The 19,988-nt window shown below is 44.8% G+C and overlaps 1 protein-coding gene across 6 annotated transcripts in view; it reads right to left on the bottom strand.

Moving 5' to 3' along the window:
- Window positions 1-407: 407 nt before the first annotated feature.
- The window catches only part of lingo2 (leucine rich repeat and Ig domain containing 2), a 203,725-nt gene continuing 184,144 nt past the window's right edge, over window positions 408-19,988 (bottom strand). For 3 of the 6 annotated variants that reach the window (XM_028960919.1, XM_028960920.1, XM_028960921.1), the window contains 2 exons: window positions 13,225-13,302; window positions 408-2,323 (listed from right to left, as the gene is read on the bottom strand). In XM_028960919.1, coding sequence (XP_028816752.1) covers window positions 464-2,323; window positions 13,225-13,239 — 1,875 coding nt within the window. In that variant the 5' untranslated portion in view covers window positions 13,240-13,302 and the 3' untranslated portion in view covers window positions 408-463. Of the gene's footprint in view, window positions 2,324-4,001; window positions 4,106-13,224; window positions 13,303-19,988 lie in introns of those variants that run through there. The other 3 variants (XM_028960923.1, XM_028960922.1, XM_028960924.1) reach the window with 2 other exon arrangements.

The raw sequence follows: 19,988 nt of genomic DNA on the forward strand, positions 1-19,988 counted from the left end.
TGTGTGTGTGTGTGTGTGTTTACATACATATACATAATGAAGCATTACGTACATATATGCAACCGAACGGAAAAAAGGGAAGGAACTCTGGCGCGCAGTCCTGTTGCGGTGAGTAAGCACGGTGCAGGCCTCGACAAATAAGAGTAATACTTTTAATTACAAATCGCTTCTGTACACAGTCCGGCACTGTCTGTAGAATCTGTCCGAAAGGACACCTGGTGGATGTATAAACTGTGAAAAGTCGCGTCGCCGCGTGTCCGGCCCCTGGGTCGTCGCCTCAACCATCAATTCAGCAAGGCCGCAATTTCAGCGAAGCCCAGACGTCCTCGACAAGCCTCCGCAGATGTACGGTAACGTCCGCTTTTGTCAAAAACCAAAAAAAAAAAAAAAAAAAAAAAAAGGAAAAACACAAGTGCATAATTCCTGCGGTATAATTCCCAGTATTCCGGCATGTCGGCTAGCGTTAAATCATTTTCATGTTAAAGCGGCGGGGGCCCGCGCCCTGGTCTATTGCCTCCGCGGACGCGCCATTGGACTTGGAACGTGGCACGTACTCGATGTCTATGTTGTTTTTATGTTTGCCTTTGCCCCGGCTCCAAACAAACAGGAGCAAGAAGCAGAACAAGACCACGCCCAGGAAGGTGAAGCAGCCCATGGCTGTCGACACCAGGATGGTCTTTAGATCCATGCCCATTGTCAGGTTGGGCGGGTTGGTCCCATTGGCCGTGTCATTGCCGTGGTCCGTGTAGGACTGGGTCCTGTTGGCGTACAGCGAACCCAGGTTTTTCACCGCCAGGGAGACCAATAGCGTGTCGTTACCCGCCGTGTTGGACGCCACACACAAATACACCCCGCCGTCCTGAACCTCGCTCATCTTTATCTCCAGCGTGCCGTTGTTGTGCACCGTCAGCCTGCCGTGGCTGCGGTTGGTGAGGTGGCGCCGGCCGGGCGTGAGCCATGACACCAGCGGCCGGGGCGTGCCCTCGGCGCTGCAGTGCAGGCGGGCCGTCTGGCCCTCGTCCACCGACACGATCTGCGTCTTGTTCTCGCGGATCTTGGGCTTGGTGCAGGTGACGTAGTAGGAGAGCAGCGCCTCCTTGAACTCTTTGAAGGGCCGCCCACGGATGCCCTCCGGCGTGCTGCACTCCGGCTGGGCCTCGCCGAACGAGATGGAGTGGCGCTTCTGGAGGAGCCACATGAGGCGGCAGTCGCACACCAACGGGTTGTCGTTGATCAGCAGCACCTCCAGGGCCTCCGGCGATTGGAACACCCCTTTCTCCACGGTGTCCAGGCGATTGTTGGAGACGTTGAGGACCCTGAGTCCCCGCAGGCCCTGGAAGGCGTAGGGCTCTATGGTACTGAGCTGAGCCCCGACCAGGCGCAGCTCCCGCAGCCGCACCAGGTCCTGCAGCATGCCCTCCTCGATGTGCCTGATGCGGTTGAAGGAGAGGTTGAGGTGGGTGAGGTGAGACTGGTGCCGAAGGGCCTGGTAGGGAAAGACAGAGAGGTTGGTGTGGGTGACGGACAGCGTGGTCAGGTTGAGGCCGTGGAGAGTGTTGGCAGGGAAAACGTCCAGCGAGGGCCAGTTCTCGATCTCCAGGTGGCGCAGCCTGAAAAGCTTCTTGAAGGAGTAGGGGTGCAAGGTGCTGATGCTCAGGTGCTTCATGTGGAGGCTCACCAGGCTGTGCAGGTGGGAGAGCGCCTCTGTGGGCACCACCGTCAGGTTACAGCGCTCTAGCGAGAGCTCCTCCAAACTCAGGAGGCCGCTGAAAGCCCGGTGCGAAATATAGACCAGGTCATTGTCCCCCACCTCCAGCGATTTGAGATTATGGAGGTCCTGGAACATGTAATCCAACAGGATAACTATCTTGTTGTCACTGATGTCCAGCGTGGTGAGGTTGGAGAGGCCGGTGAAGACTCCCAGGGGAATTAGTTTAATACGGTTGCTTTTGAGGCTGAGCGTGTGCATGTTGTAAAGTCCGCTGAAAGCCCCAGGCTCCACATAGGCGACAGTGTTTCCACTCAGGTCCAGCTCCTCCAGCTGTGGGTAGGCAGAGAAGTCGTCGGGGTTGATGGCCTGCAGCTTGTTCTTGCTCAGGTCCAGGACCCGTGTCTCGATGGGGATACCGTCGGGAATGGACGGCAAGCGCTTCCGGTGACAGATGACCGAGCGGCTCTGTGCGGAGCAGTCGCATCGGGCGGGGCAGCCCAGGGCGGAGCCCACGAAGACGGCCACCAGGACCAGGCCCAGCAGCGGGTGCCAGCATGAGATGGCTGTGTGCAGCATGACTCTGTTCATACAGTCGACCATTCTGTCACACCACTGCAGAGAGAGAGAGAGAGAGAGAGAGAGAATATTTTACTACACAGCAGAAACCTTAAAACACTTCACTTTTTATCACATCTCATAACTTTATCGAATGGCATGACAACCATAAGTTGATATGCAGAGAAAATGATTCATTACAGATGGCACATTCATATTGGACTACAAAGCACCAAAGAACCTCACTCTGGACAAGAGCATTTCCTAAAGGTTGTTAATGTAAATATATACCTCAATTAATATAATTACATTTAGATATGAATTGTATTACTTTTTTTGGTTGCATTGTTGGTGATGTTTATGGTTCACTTTAATAGTATTATTATAGCGTAGTACATTATTACACATTTTTTTCTTTTTATAGGATACTATTATGATACACTAATAATAAAACTGTTATTATACATACATAAAATAATGTAAATATGACTTTTTATAACACTTGTGTGATGTCAAACCCTTTTAATGAAGAGTTCTGTCAAATTTACACAGATTATATTTGCACTTCTTTCAATATCCTGGTTTGAACTTGAGCTAACTTTTCATATTTGTCTTGTCATTACATTTGGAATTTTTATATTATTATAGGTTAGAATAGGTCTAGAATATCTACCTGCAGTTTTATGCAGGTCAAAATAACATGTACCTTTTACATGATCACATTGTTAACATTATCACATAATTTACAAAATGTACAAAAACAGACACTATATGTAGTAAAAATGATTATTGAAAGTCATTAGATGTAACAAATGCAACATGGTCTCCATTGGAAGGGAATCTGTTCACACCTGTGAAATTTTGCATATGATCCTATGACGGGTGATGAAGAGTGATGTGTGCATTTAAACCCCAGCGTCCACTAGGATTTGGTTAAAAATCGACATTTTCAGCAACACAGCCGTGAGTAGCAGGTTTCAAGAGATCTCACACGCAGACCAATGTCTGAGAAAGAAAGCGGGGTGGTGTGGACGCTCCCTGCCTCTCCTTGTGGGAATGTGCTTCTGCAGAGCATCTCTTGGTCATGCAGCCACGCTGAAGCCACGCTGCTTCTCCCAAATACACAGACCGGACCAGGTCCATGGACAATAGAGCATAGGACTGCGCTCTATTGTTTCCATGGAAACAGTCCAGTGATCTCCGCGGGATTTTCATTTTTGTAAACAATTGCAAAGCAAACTTTTGGTATTCTGAACACAGGCCGACCGGTCGGTGTAACTTCTTGTCTTGTTTCGGTTAGAGCACACAGCAGTACACCGAGAAATCAGAGCAGGCGTTTAGCTTTACCTCTTCTGTGACAGACAAGGGAATTAAGGTGTTTAAAAGGTCCACCAACCTCTGTTTTTCGTTGTGTGGTGCGGGAGAGCAAAACACACTGACCGGATATAACCTCTAGGGGGCAGAAAGGGATTACCGGGTTAAGCGACAGACGACCTTTCCCCAACTGAGCTCGACGCCGCGTCTGCTGTTCAACACGAACATGCACTACCGCTACATCAATCCTGTCCATACAGACAAAATCAAACACCCCGCCCCCTCTAAAAAGAGAAGCCTTGTCCTATCAGGAATACACGCAACCCGGCCTGTTTCTTATTGTTTGTGACAGCAGTGAGCGTTAAAAAAAAAAAAAAGAAAAGCCTCCCGGCGAGAGTTACAACACGACAGGTGCACTTACTTCTGACGCGCCTTTTGCAGGTCGTGATTCCCGCAGACATGTTGCGAACCGGTTGCGAAGGGAGCAGCTTTCCAGCTACGCACAGCGACGGAATTTAAGCGGCGAGAATGATAATCAGATGAAAAGAGGGCCCAGAGGCACGAAACACTGAGGTTTTAACGTGCTTCACACTTTCTGATTCATTATAAAACAAGGGAGTCGATGACTCAGTGATGCTGAGTTCAGAAAACATGATTCTCCAAATTGTCTGAAGAATGTAGAGTTCACACAACGCCACTTTCTGACTTGACTTGACTTGTTCATGCTGCACATCTAAGGGGACCAGGAGGGAATCTCAAGACGGAAATTCCTCCATCTGCCTCGTTTGAAAGGAAGTCCTCTCATTTTTATAGCTGATGGCTGTTTGGGGACAGATGGCCCTTATGTGTCTTTTTTTAAACCAGACATCTGGGTCATACAGGAGCAGTGAAAACTTTGGGCGCATATTATCAGTATCGTAATCATACAGGCCATGAAGGAGGTGAGTGAAGAGGTGAATGTCCATGGTGATGATGTCACCATCATCATCGCCTTCTCTAAGGGCTCAGACAGTCACTTGTATGACAGTCACTGGATGATATCTGTGTTTCAAACACACACACACACACACACACACACACACACACACACACACACACAAAACCAGACAATTGTTTAGTTGACTGTGTGCATGTGTGATTCAGCTGAGTTGCTCCTAATATCAAAGCGGATGATATCTGCTGTCAGGTTACCTGGAGTTTACCTGTCATTCTGACATTAACCCGTCATCGCGTGAGTCCCCGATCTGAGGGGTCGTCATTGCCTCTGTAGCTTGACGGCACCGCTCTCGCGCTTTTAATGAGCGTCAGTCGGTGCTTGCGTTCCACGCAAGATGGATGAATGATTTATGCTCCAGTGCTTGGTGACAAAATCCAACAAATCAGTAGCTTCACATCTGTTTACGTTCTGAAATTGCACTGCAAGTCAAATCTTTACCACTTCTGTTTTTTTTAGTTTTTTTTTTTACTATTTTTACAAAACAGACCGCTCACAAATATGAAATGTTGTAACATAAAAAAGGAAAGATTTTTGCAGTGATGACAGCATCGCTGGCTTCTTTGAAGCTCACCAACAGTCCTAAAAGAGTTTCCTATGGTGAGTTCCCATGTTTCCCATCATGTATTAATGATGCTCTCACGAAGCTGCTTGTGATGAGGGCAGCAGTGTGCAAAAATGTCAAATTTTGGACATTATTTGCAAGCTGGTGCGAAGCACAGCGCTATGTGCAAAGCATGCGGCTTGTTATCTAGTATAAGGTCAGACGAGTCCCCCGGATATACATAAAAAGAGAAAACAAGAAAGAGAAACACAGCTCCAGCACACTTAAGAGCACTGCACTGTTTATTAAAAAAAAGTACGTTTGTGTTCTGGGCGACAGAAATAATTACACACCAACAAAAACGGTAGTTAGATAACTACCACGCGGGTCTTATTATCTATTTATTCAAATCCTGAGGACACCTTGCCTTACCCGAAGCAAGCAGGCCCTACACCTAGCATGTAGTGCTGCGCTTAGCGTCTGTATTATATCCCCCATAGCCTCCATGCAGTAGGCGTGGTGAATTTTTTTCCGACTGGGAGTGTACACCCCCGCACACTCACCACCAGAGTCCTCATTATATACTCCACACCAAAACACGCAAGAAAGCGCACCAATGCGCGTGCCTGCTGGCAGGTGTTTCTCGCGGCAAGCTGCTATAAATGGGCCATGGCGAGTTTGTTCCAGCCCTCCACAAGGGTGCTAAAAACTGGGATTCTGACAGTCCCTCAAAATGATCAAAAACTAGGATAAGGTTGCATGTTTCATATTCTTCTGTATTTATTGGTCAATCTATTGATTTGGAACCTTCCCACATCCTGCTGGGAGAACATGGAGGATTAGGTTCTGATGTGGATCAAAGTGAAAGTGAAGCCATTGTGAAACACTGCAGCACAGCACACGGTGCACACAACGAAATGTGTCCTCTGCTTTTAAAGGCGCCCGGGGAGCAGTGTGTGGGGACGTGGCTTCTGGACTGCAGAAGCACTGCAACACCCAATCAGCTCGTATTTGAGCTGATTGGATGTGTAAACCTCTGCTTAATCCAGCAAGCCCCATCCCATCCATCGAGCTTTCACCTACAGCCGAGCTGCTCCTAGAGAAGAATGCCGGGCCACCACAGACATATACATGACATCTGTGGCGAGCTGCAGCTTCCATCGTGCTGCAGTCTGGAAGTGGGATTACGGCAGCGCTGAACACCCTCAACTGGGACTCTCCCCATTTTCTGCTGCTTGCCCAAGTAGTTTTCGGATTAAGATAAGGACTCGGCCTCTGTGCAATCAACCAACATGTAAGCCATTTGTGAAATTGGCCCTGGACATCTCTCCACGCAGGGCTTCTCTCAGTTTGTATGATGCGACCCCGGTGCTTAGATCGTCTGCCTCAATGCAATGGTGCCGACAGACTTGCTCACTTGTTGTGTTTATGCAGTAATCAACATTTACACGTAAAAAAAAGAAGAAAGATATATCGAACAACCACAAGACCAGCGCCGCATATTCTTCTGATCATTCTTTTGCCCTGGAAGCAGAATTAGAAGCGGAAATAATTGGGATAAAATAAAGGTTACCCGTGTGTAGATAAACAGAGCTGCCTGACCTCAGCTGCAACATATCACACACTTATTATGAATATTTTAAAAACAAAGTTTAAAATCAGACAGAATTTGTAATTGGTGAATATTAGTGCAAAAATCCAAGGAGTGGAAATGGTTTCATATGGATACGTGAGAGGGATGATGATGATGGTGTGTGTAGCTGTGCTTTCGTGATGCTCATTTGCATTTACTTTGCTCCCTTTAATGCGACTGACTATTCATTCGAACATGAGCAAATTCCCCCGATTTTATCCAAATTATGTGCACAACACAAATAATTTGTTCCCTCATTTAACATGCAAATCGTGTGCAAGAGATAAATTTAACATTCTTCCCCTTCTTGTGTTAATTTGCTATTTGTCACAAAGTATTTGGCAATTTAAATATTTGCAGCAGACCAACTTTAGATATGATATTATCTAATTATTAATTTATAACATGGGGCAGCTCACATGGTTCTGCAAACACACACATAGACTCAAAATATTAAATGTATCAGTCACTACGGATTGTGGTGAATGATAAGGACTAAAAGCATAAAAGATTGACAATATCTAGAACAGTAGCAGTTCAAGTTTTCTGACCTGCTTTTATAGGTGACAAACAGAATTGAAAGAATTAACAATGAGAATGTACTCATATGTCACAAACGTTTACCTGACTGTGCAAATTGATGATTAAAATGAAGTGACGTACTGTTTCGCTCAATTTGAAGACGAACTGGCCAATTTTAGTGATAATTCATTATGTTATCATACGTGCAGTTACAACAATGGACAATTTATTTGTTTTTTCTTAAATAGTTGCCCCTTACAGAGAATCAGATGCTTCAGGAACTGCAGTTTCCATGTCCAGAATTCACGTCAAGAATGAGATCAATGAAAAAAAGCTACAATAGATATGATGCGGCATTTGAAACATTCTTGAAAAGAGAAAAGCACACACACACACACACACACACACACACCTTCTCATTCAACGTGTTTTCTTTATTTTCATGACCATTTTCATTTGCAGATTCTCACTGAAGGCATCAGAACTATGAATGAACACATGTGGAGTTATGTACTTAACAAAAACAGGTGAAATAACATGTTTTATATTCTAGTTTATTCAAAATAGCCGCCATTTGCTCTGATTACTGCTTTGCACACGCTTGGCATTCTCACACGGTGACTGTGGAGGCCATAACTCCACATGTGTATGTGTAAGTGTCACAGACTTTCAGATTCAGATTCGCTAAACAGACAAATGTTAGGTTGACAGTAGAACAGTAGAATCGTCAAGGAAGTGATCTCAGCGGAGTCCTTGTACAAGTGTTGGCGCAGGCCACTGCAGGGACCTGATCGATGCCGACAGGTACAGGTAATGACTGAATACTTGGAGCAGACTCAGAGGACAGGTGACCGTGAGCGAGACAGACGTGGGAATGACCAGAGTGGGGCATATAACCTGGATCAGTGAAGGATATTAGGGACTGTGAGATGAAAATTTGAATGCCGTTGCATTGCAGTTTGAAGACAGTTTCCCTTTGACCAAACGCACAGATTACAGCGACGAGATGTTAAATGAAGATACTTGCCCTCTCTTGTTAAGTAATAACACTAAAACAATATAACAATAAAACAATAAAAATAACAATAAAAGATCTTAACCGAAGGAAGATATTTGTATCTTCAGCAATGTATGAGTGGCTGCTTTACTCTAGAACCCAAAGGCTGGAGACCTACATCGGCTCAACAAATAATGAAGATGAAATGAAAGTAATAGGAAGGCAGGTTTTAAAAAATAACTTAACTGCTTTTTATTGTCAGAGATATTATATTTTGTAAAAATATTTTTAAACGTGGTACTACCTAGTGCCAACTGAAAAAAATGGATACCAAATTCCAGCAAAGGAACACTATTCGGCATGGATGCATCGATCGCTGGTGCTGCTGCCAGTGGTACAAAAAACATTTCAAATAAATACAAAGCAAGTTCTGGGGGCAAACATCATACCACCTGTAAAAAAAAAGAGAGTTTGTATCCTACAGAAACAAGAGAATGATCTGGAACACACCTCAAACTCCACTGTGCAATACCACAAGAGGCACAAGCTACGGTGCAGCCTTGCTTAAGAGAGATATTAAAGAAACATATCATCTTCAACTTTATGTCTTTTTGTGATTGCAAAGCAGAAGATGAACTGTTAATGGGCTGCATCCCATTAAATAAGTGAAAAAGGCTAAAATAATAAGTACTCAAAACGTAGTTCTTGTTTAATATTTAGACTCTTGACAGCCTATCAATAGTCAGTCAATAAACTGATTCTCTATCTTGCCTTCCAAGCACATGACTCATTATACAGGCTTGTGCCTACTGCAGCGACTTAGTTCAGACACAGCAAATTCTGGAATATTTCATGTAGTCAGAGATGTTTGAAGTAGTCAAACTGAAGGCTAAAAATTCAAAACCAGAGCATATCCAGACATCTTATGCCTTATAGAGAAAACGTGGATTGTGTGTATGGTGAGGAGTAATGGGTCCTGGACCAGAACGAGGGCACAGTGTGCTTTTCTAAAATGCTTATCTAGTCCCAAATGTTCCCAAACAAAAGCAAAGGGCAAGCAGTTTACCCGTCACACAGAAAGGAGCCTGTTCTTAATTTAACTATGAAACTGGGCCTTAGAAGGGAATCATTCTGATGAAAAAAAAATACTCTTAGATCTACAAAATACTGTATCATAATAATAATAAAAAAAGGTTTTTTGAAAAAACCAAGGCTCCGAAGGTGACGGTATCACTGGTGTGTGATCCGATGGTATTTTGCTGGTCCACACCTTCAAATCGTGAGTTTAAATCCGGCCTCTGGCTTTGTGTGTGTGTATTTTGCGTGCTGTTGCCATACGTTGACTGGAGACTTTAATTGGCCGTCGGTGTGAGTCCCCGTGTGATGTCCCCGTTATGCATTAATTAAGCGGTTATGTATGGAGAATTAGCGTGTAGTACTTTCTTTTTCACAAGGGACAAGTGTCTTAACCTTCCGGCGTGTCCACATGGTGCACGGTTCAAATGCTCTTTTCTTTTTCCATTGCAGGCTCGCAGGCAGAGCCAATGTTGTTCTTTTTGTGTGTCTTGATGCCAAGTACAATTTGTATCTGACGCTGACTAATGCCTTCAGATGGGCAACAACCGCAGATTCCGAAGGAAAATCGAGCGTTATCATTTCATTTTTTAATGAGCCTTATATCTTACAATGACACTACCCTGAAGGAAACATGTAATTAACTTTCAGGTTAAAGCACAACCAGCGTGCGCAATTAACCCTCCATCTCCTTCCAGTCATCTCCCGATAATTGCACGAAACGGAGCGCTGCTTGAATAATATTTTACTGAGGGAAATGTCTGTTGGCATGAAGTGGACAGCAGAAAATCCTTCTTCTACACAAGTTTCCATATTTAATCCGGTCCCAGACCCCTCCCACCCTGTCGTAAGCCACCGACCTAAAGCAGAAATAACAACAACAGCATCGATTGGTAAATCCACCGCTATCTAATCCAGTGCGACTTTGTTGCCTTTGGGCAATTGTTGTTTTTATCCCTGCGATCCTGCCAAATAAATCAATTTTTCAGCTAACGTTAGAAGGTAAAAGGTGCAAATGCCGGGGTTTAAATAATAGTTTTTTTTTATTTTGATGCCTCCCGAAGGACAAGACTCCATTTATCTGCGATGTGATTGCGGAATGAAAAGTGCAGCATATGGAAGTGCTTACTGGCCGATATGCAAATCGGCGACTCAAATCAGTTAGAGGGATGGCGAATGCACTTCCGTCACAATGGGAAAAGGGGACGGGGACCGTCCGTCCATACCGCACATTTGGCGGAGGAATTAAATGCCGTTAATTAGCAGGAGAACAGTGTTTTTTTCCGGAGTGAAGCGTCGTAATGGCCTTCCTTCACCATGCTTCCCACAGCGCCCCCGCAAGGCAATTAATATCAGGGGCCCCCTAATCCAACGCTAAATTGTTATTAATTAATGAATTGTAATTAAATCATAATGAAATGTTTTAGGCGTACTGTCTAATGGCCTCGTGCTAAAGGCTGCACCGCTGTGGGCCGGAATGATGGTGGCTTTATTCACAAGGATGAACAAAAGATCTATTCGTGCAGTAATGAACATTTTTGTCACATTTACATACTGTAAACACAAAACACAGATCTGATTTGATGACGTTAAACAGTTAAACGGTAACATTTGCAGCCAGCAAACCAGGGGGGGCGGAAGCAATTTTTCCTGATTAAAGCAGGAAGGATCTACTGCCGTGTTTCATTAATACTGTGGGAGGTGGTCTTTATTTCAGTAGCATGAGAATTGGTGTGAAGGAGTAAAATAAAACAGCGTGAGAGACCATGTGGCGTCATAAATACAGAACCAAAAAGAAATGAAATAAAAAAAACGGCATGCCAGTTCCTAATGGAGAAAGTGGAGCATAAATATTCAGAGATTCATCATTTGAACACCTTCAAGTTCTGCTATGAATATTAACAAAGATTCTAATACGTCTACCGTACGCCCCTGTATGTGGTCACTCCTGGACTGAAGTCCAGATTTCTAAAGATCTCAACATGCAGCATTCCAGCTGTGGACAAAAGTGAAACTGACTTTCAGGTTCTAGGTGGTTGGCCACGCTGCACTCGTTTCATTTCAGTCTCACACCCAGACAGCGGACGATGAAAATAAACGGCGCCTACTGCACATTAATTCGTCTCAGAATGACTGAGTCACGCGCCCCTTTTCAATACCCGCGCTCAAGCTAATGTCGTTTATCAAATGAATGTGGGGAAGGATAAATGGAGTAATGGAAATTCTGCACCGTTATGTTCACGTGGCACTGGGACAACAGGACAAAGTGTCTTTCTGAGCCTCTTGTTTAATGTGAAAGGCGAGAGGAAATATGTTTGCAATGCTTGAAATAGACACTGATCAACTTTGAGAGCATCTCCAGGACAGAACATACTGTTAAGAGTTAGCTAATGCACAACAAAAGTGGTCCAAGGAAGGACGAAATGATACAACAGAAAAGACTGTTGCAGATCAATGTTAATGTTATTCTGTCATGGCAGCGGCCTCTTTCATTCACATCACACGGCAAAAACAGTTCAGGAATTCCACTTCTGTTGGATGTGCTGGAAAAACAGGCAGCCATGGAGGTCCCGCATCTCAATTTAATGCACTTAAACACACTGTTGGTGACCGTGGTACCAGATACTTCAGCTCGGCTGACAGCTGCCTACAAGAAATCTCAACTTAAATCCAGTTCCAAAATAAACACACTGGCCATAATTTCCAACGTGGCGCAATGTTGCTAGTTTATGGTGAGGTATCCTTTTTTTCACCCAGAGCGCATCCGTAATGAGGCTTTTATAAACAGAGTTTAATATGGGAGGAGCACATAGCAATGGGCATAATGTAAAAAGCTGCATAAATAAAAATTGATTGAATGATTGATTGGTGATTGACGGCTCTAATGGACCCCGCTACCTCATTCTCGACAATGTAAGCCCATGCCCGTCAATACGTCAAACATCATTAAGCATCACGCTTCTTTCTAGGCTTGTTTATGCCAATATTATGCATTACACTAGCGACCAAGACCCACACTTCTTTAAAAATAGCGCAATAGAGATATTAAATTAAATACACTCCTCCACACATACACATATCAACATAATAAAATGTTAAACATATTAATACTCTGTCCTAACGGGAGCATTTGGCTCCTCGTTGTCCACGGTACAGGGTCACCTTTCAATCGAACCCTCCATCACTCCTCCCAAGAATGCACATCAGTAACTGGTCCGTCTTTTTTCCCAGAGGCTGAGCCGTCCGGAGTCGGGCGTAATTATCGCCGCGAAGGCGGCCACGAGAGCAGACATGTCCCCCTGCCACTTCTGACACGGGAGGCGGCGCCTGTGAGGTGGAAGAAGGCTGCCCCCCCCCCTCCTCCCCCTGACTCGGGCCAATTGGTGTGCTAATAAATTAGTGCTTTGATTACCCCGTTTAGGATTCAACAGGAGCCATTAATTATGGAAATGGATAGCGAGGACGATAACGAGGCAGACACCGACCAAGACGTCTTTCTATGAGAGCGGCTTCTATTCAAATCCCCCTCCTGGAAAGTTCGGCCAACGCACTCGAGGGGATAACAGGGGAAATTGCATCTGAAGGTTACAGACAAATGGAGCAGGAATTCTTAACCACCTCAAATGTGCAGGACAATGCAGCGCCAGCGTTATTGTTCATGGTTTACATCATCTGGGGGGAACAAAAAAAAAAACGCTGATGGTAAAAGCAGCGCGTTTAGCAAAGATGCCATTTAAGGCATCCGCTGGCCACTGGTGCGTATCTCCTGCAGCCATCTCTCCGCGCTGCGCCTCCCAAACACGAACTCCAGCGTTTAATTAAACGCCACCGACGAACCACGGAGAAGGCGTCTACTATGCCTGGGTATAATGTAACGTACCTCACGTGTTCTCATTCGGGAGGGTCCGTTTGGGCGTCAAAAGCCATCTTTGACTCCTTAATCCAAACAGCTGCAGGTCTGAGGAGCCAAAAGGCACAGGGCACAAGTTGAACTGCAACCTTTTTCTCAATTCCCTCCCCCTCGACCCTGCCTGCCTCCCTCCCTCCCTCGCTCCATTCTTCCTTCCCTAATAGACTGATAAACCCACGACGAGGCCTTCCCACCGGCGTCCCAGTCAATGACATCAGAAGCCATTCAGCTGGCGGCCTTTCATGAAAAGTGTACGGCAATTCAGCGTCTCTTTTAGCGCGACTTCCTCTCTCATCGCGTCGCATGCGTTCTGAAGACGATCGCGGCGAGTTTGTGGCGAGGGCTGCATTCGACTGATCAGTTTACAAATTGAGGAAAAGGAATCAGTGAACGTTGACAGAGGATGCATATACGTAAATGGTACAGATCTCAGTAGTTTTGCAGTGTGCAAATTGGTGAAGGAAGGAAATAAAACAAGAAAAAAAAAGTGTCTAGTTTATTTTTCTACCACGTTCCTGTGATCAGTGTGGACTGACACTGGAATAACATCTAAACTCCAGTCAGGGCCGACATGCTGCACGAAACGCACAAATACATAATTTAGCGTCTGTTTGTTGCTAAAGGCCCCCACTGGGCCCTCGCCTGTGCTGCTGATGCAACCAGCATGGAGGGGCAGGAGAACCGGTGATAAGACGCAATCCGTTTTCCATCTCTCTCCCCACCGTCCTCCCGGGAGAAGTGACAAGCCCTCCACATCCATGCTAATTTCCACCCGTCTGTGTTGCAAAAAAAAAAAACTTTACAAGCAAATGCTTAATGAAGTGTTTACCATATATTTGGCCCATATTTTACAACTCTTCCCATTTTTACGAGGTGATGTGCCATGGTGCACCCAAGGGGAATATGTTCTAGTCAGGTGCCCCGCACATTGATTGGTCATTGATTATGCAGCGGCAGGAGAGCAGCAAGGAACCTATATGTAAGCCTGAGATAATGGGTGAGAATCTATAGTCTGCTGATGCTTGTCTTTGCAACCGCGCAATCAATATTTCCATATCACTGGCGCACCACACTGACAGCGACGTCTTTCATTTCAAACATGACGGCATTACGTTGAGTTACTGCAGAAAATGCACTTCAATCCCATTACAAAAACACAGCAACGCTGCATTAAATTCATTTCCATCATCAGCATCTGTAATTCTCTTCTGACAGTGGAAATGACTGCTGTTCATTAAAAATACTGGAATCACGTGCGCTGCTTCATTCCCGCCATATCAGGTTTCCTGGGGCAGTGGTGGCCCAGCGGTTAAGGGAGCGCCCCCATAATCAGAAGGTTGCCGGTTCGAATCCCGATCCACCGAGGTGCCACTGAGAAAAGCACCGTCCCCACACGCTGCTCCCCGGGCGCCTGTCATGGCTGCTGCAGTGTTTCACAATCACTTCACTTTTTTCACTTTCCTAAGATGAAATGTGATTTCTTTAAATGGATTTTTTGCACCATATTCTCATTTCGACTAGACGCTAGTAAAGTCTCACGTGAATCGCTGCTTTCAGAAACACTCATACACTGTTGTAAACTTGAGCACAGACTAACTCGACTTTCAATGTCATCGGACGCTCTGTACAGTTCACACTTTCATGCTATTTTGACAGATTGCTGACAGGGGGGGTCAAACAAAACATGATCTTTCACCGCTGACTGGTCTCCAAAATAATGTCCTGTCATGAAATGACACGTAAGCAGTGACATAGAAAATTATTTAGGCCACCGTCAAAAATTCGTTCAGAAAAAAAAAATACAAATAAAAAACACCAAACTACTGTGTTCTATAAAAGGATGGGCACAGATAGGCAGCATGCGAGATCCTTTCCATCATCGTGTGTCCTGCAGCCTGATTAGCTGTAGTCTGTGGTTGACGTGATATTTAGCACAATAGACATCAGGCTTTAAATGATCTGTTCTAAACTAGGTGTCAATCATTGCGACCTATGACCTCAGACACTGGGCCTCCTGACAAATGACAGTGGATACACACAAAAAAATATAAATATATCTTGTGCAATGTCAGTTTTTTTCTCTTTTGAGACTATACACCTATACGGTAAATATTGTTGTTTACAGAGCTGTGAAAATTGTTGATTCTTAACATAAAATTAATTCACAATTAATCAACAACAGTGCAGCTCAGAGTGAAATTCTTCTTTGTGCTCGAAGACTAAGGAAAAACCCCGAACTCCTTCCTCTATATTTAGTGGCGTGATTAATTATCCTAACATGCTGTTTTCCCCTGCTTTCGCCACCTGCGTTTGAATAATTCATGAGCGAACCCCTGGGCCCTTCCCCCACCTTCCTGTTGCGTGAGTCAGGTACATGAGCAACATCAAGGGGAGATTTCCTTGGCAAAAGGACAAATGAAGGTGCACAATGGAAGAACACACACAAAACATGCATCCATGTCTGTAGCTCAAAGTCTTCACTCTTTGACTTGAGGGTTTAAAACAGGGACATGACAAACAGAACAAAAAATAAGGTTAGAACAGAAAACTAAATGCAGGTGAAGTGCAGGAAGAAAATGGGAGCTAAATGTGAACAGGATAAAAGAATTAAACAAAACAAATAGCAAAACTGAAACAAAAACTCATCTCCCAAGCAGTTAGGAAAGTGATGGCACAGGGACGCTCACACACAAATCTCCAGCCAGATACATTTCCACAGCCTTTAAAAAAAAAAAAAATCCCTTCATTCACATATGCTATTGATCAGTACAGAGTTTTGACCATAGACAGGCTTCTACAACGTTATATAGTATAAGGTAACATTACCAGTGCAGTTTTCTCTGATTGCTGTTCAGTTCAGAGTAGCATTGCCAGGGCATTTGGGTGCTATTTTATCTCCATTTTTAAACCAAACATAATACACATCAAAAGGATGATATGATATGAGTCTAGAGAATGCATAAAAAAAGTGTCTGGTGAGAAAATGTGGAGACATGACGACTTTAATTCAAAATCTCAGTTCCATCATCTCAAAATCTCAATCTATGTATAATAAATACTGCAGTCTTGTGTTTTGATCATCGTGGGTCTGAAAGGTCAGTTGGCGGATGTAAACTGATTGGAGGGACTAAGTCCTCGCGTGATGTGGTCCTCATACAATAGCAGGCTTTAACGCAACTCCATAAATCAGCTGCCGCCGACTTTTGTAGACGGGCCTTCACAGCCTCGGTATTTCCCACATGAAGGGAGGTTTAGTCTGTCGCGTTTGGAGGCCTAAGGTGAGCGCAGAGCCTGCACTCAGAAGATAAGCTTTGCAACGAGTTCCTCCCGCAAACCTGTCCCTCCACAAACAGTCATTAACACAGCGATTTCTCACGGCAAATTAACGATTTTCCTTTCATCCCGAGACTGCTCTCATTGACCAGGCCTACTTTACTTATTGACATCTGGACGGCATCCACAAGATGGCCTTGATAATGCCAGATTGTCTGATGAGCGACTGTCCAAAAAAAAAAAAAAAACTAAATTCAATAAGCAGGTAAAGAGGAAAAAAAGATATTTAATGAAAATCCAGGCGTCTGTCTCTCTGTGAGCCGCTTCATCCATCTGTCTGCCTCTTGTTACCAGTGCAGATGGAGGCCGAGGCCGCCTGATGCTGCAGCATTGCGGAGCGCGAGGATAATCAAATTTGGTAGTTGCACGCAGACGAGGCCCGTAGCCCGTGGCCATGGCTCCCTCCATCTGCTGCTGCCCCTGTGCGTGAGCTAGAATGTTCTGGATTAACATAGTCCCCGGGGCCTGCGATCTCTGTGGCAAAAGCGATGTGACCGACTGGACCATTTTTCACAGGTACAGTAGTTACCTTCCCTTGTTAAAAAAAAGGTCTATAATCTAAAAAAAAAAAAAAAAAACTGTCTGTAGTGTCTGTCTTTACAACGTTGCTTTTGGCTGCTGTTGCCTTGCTCTGTAAAGTAGCCGAAACCCACGAGGTCTGGTACTGTGATCCTTTCCTTGCATCTGACTGTGCACCGTGGTGAAAAACAGACTGGAGCCAGGCTATAACAGAGCCGGGAGCTGCACTTCTCTGAATAATAACCAGATGGAGGTGAGGCGGGGCGGTGTCCCTCACTGGGATGAGAGGGGAGGTGCTACAACACTGAAGGAGCCCTAGGATAAGGATGACACGATAAAAAAATGCACCAGTGATGCAGGGACTGATCTGAAATAAGCATGACCACATGCTTGGCTCTGAGAGAAGAAGAGACATATAATTTGTCAAATCTTACAACCTGTTTTTTTTTTTTTTTTGTATATGTGAAACAGACACGTTGCCATCCAGACCTCGCTTAGCACATCTACCAAATCAGGCACAACGAGTACCGGTGAAAGAAAAACCAAACCCAGCCATCTAAGGCATCAATAAATACACAGACACAGACAGAAACATAAGCAGCCTCACAGCAAGCTGCCGAAACCATGCTGCCCACGGTGAACCACACCTGACGCCATCCCGAGCCGAAGCAAGACCCCCCCCCTTCTCCTTACCATACACAACGTGGTAATACAGTCAAAAAGTCTTTTTTTTTTTTCAAATCCCTACATCCCTAAAAGTCATAACTGAGATCAGTGCATCCTACTGTAGCCCTAGGCAGCTATTATTTTATAATCAGGCCAAATATTGGGTTTAGTAAACCTTCTTGTCTGTTTGTGGGAGTTCTCTGCTGTCTCCTTGCAGGGTCTTCTGGAGAGCCTTTTTTTTTTTTTTTTACATTTGTCTTAAAGACGGCATCGACTACAGATGGGCCACAGCATACTGTAATAGCGAGTCCCTGGCTGCGGGGAGGCGCGAGGGCGACTGGACCGCTTCAAGCTCTGAAATGAAGATGGCACCGGGGGAGAATTTAATGAGTTGCCCGGGGTGCGGGGATCACATCACACACTTCTGGCATCATGCAGCGGGGACGTCGAGGTTGTGAGGAGCTTGTGGGACATGGAGAGATGACCAATATCCCCGGCGAAGAGACACAACGGGGTGGGAAGAACTTTAACCCTGAACCAGGCAGAGAAGACAGAATATCGGATCCGTGGGATGGATGAGCGGGTCGCCTTTTCCTTTTGTCGCCTTTTGGCCTGACCACATGATAAATTGGACGCGCTGCAAATGATATAAAGCCAAGTCCCGAGGGCCCAATAACAGATCTAGAAGATGTTTCTGTCATGCTGAGGGATATCAAACATCATTAGAGTTGACATGTGCTCTGTGTATTAGTTCACTGTCTATTTCTGCCTATCAGGGTCGGCCCAGAGAGCGCAGAACTGTGTCCATTTTTTGGGACAGAGGATTATGGAAATGGACCATAATTGCGGAGAAGCAACACTTTGTGCGTGAGAGAACGCAGAAGCAAGTGTAACCATGGCGAGCGTGTGATCAGCCGAGATACTGCATCCACCGACTTAACATGAAGGGCTTCAGTTTCACTGCGGAGAACATAACGCGCTTTGAAGTGGTCCATTTAACACGGTGGGGGGAGGAGCCTGTTGGGAGAAGGACAGAGACTTATGGTAATGACTCCACGGAAATACAAAGCTCAGGCAACGGCTCTCATTGTTGGCGTCATGCACACTGCAGGACAAAAGACGGTTACGGACATTATTACTCCCGTCAGAGACTAACAGAGGGAATCTCCACTTCCTGGAATGTATTAATGGTCTGTAATAGCCATGTAATGACTCTTGTATTTGTTCAATTTGGTTGATATTCTCTTTTTTTGCACCCACTGTCAGAGTCCTGTAAGGCTTTGTGGGTTTACTAAAGCACCTCAGAATGACAGCTAGTTTCTGTCACTTCATGGAGGATCTGTTTGATCCATGTAGGGATTCATGTTTGTTCATCTGGAAAGCAGAACCACAAGATTGTACCAAAAAGTTGTACTGTGTGTGTACAGGTGGTGTGAAAAACGAATGCACTCTGTGTCAGTAACAGCTCCAACATGTACAAGATGTAGGAAAATAATTTGTTTGAAGGTTGTAGGCTGTGTGAGAAATGTAGATGGTCAAGATGGTGAAACAAGCTACCAGGCACCATCAGAGTAGTTCCGTTGTTCACCTATTTAATCAGAGAACTCCTCGCTCTAATATCAAACTACATATACTTATATAGTTTATGCATGGTAAATTTAGTCTTCCATCATTCTAAGCATGACTGTTAGTCCTTATCTGTAAACTACTTTGTCTGCTAAGTAAAGTAAAGTACTTTAGATTAAAAACATAATAAAATATAAAATTGTCACATTTTTGGGGGGGTTCATGACCCCTCCAGCCCTCCCCGTGCATAAAATTACTTTACTTTTTTTTTTGCAGACGCTTTTATCTATTGAAACCAGCTGTAAGATTGAGCATCACAGGACCATGCTTTTGTTTTGCATAGTGACCGTCTACAAGAAGATATGTGACATTCCTGTGCCAATTGTTGTGCATGAAGATTCAACACCTCTGTTTTTCATGCCTTTTGTATGACAGCAAAGTGTGAAGTGTTGGCCGTCAGGACCGCCCACTCTCTTTGTCTTCCCCAGATGGGAGGCACCGGGAGCGTGACATCAGAAACAACAGGTTCTGATTGGTCTGTGACAACTTCCTATAGGCCAGTGACAACTTCCTGTAGGCCAAGGGTATAAAGGTCTGCTCACATGTGGGGAAGGGACTCTTTTTTTTCTTTTCTTTCCCAGCTGTCTTTC

The sequence above is a fragment of the Denticeps clupeoides genome, chromosome 18, assembly GCF_900700375.1.
Source record: "Denticeps clupeoides chromosome 18, fDenClu1.1, whole genome shotgun sequence".
NCBI classification, from domain to species: Eukaryota; Metazoa; Chordata; class Actinopteri; order Clupeiformes; family Denticipitidae; genus Denticeps; species Denticeps clupeoides.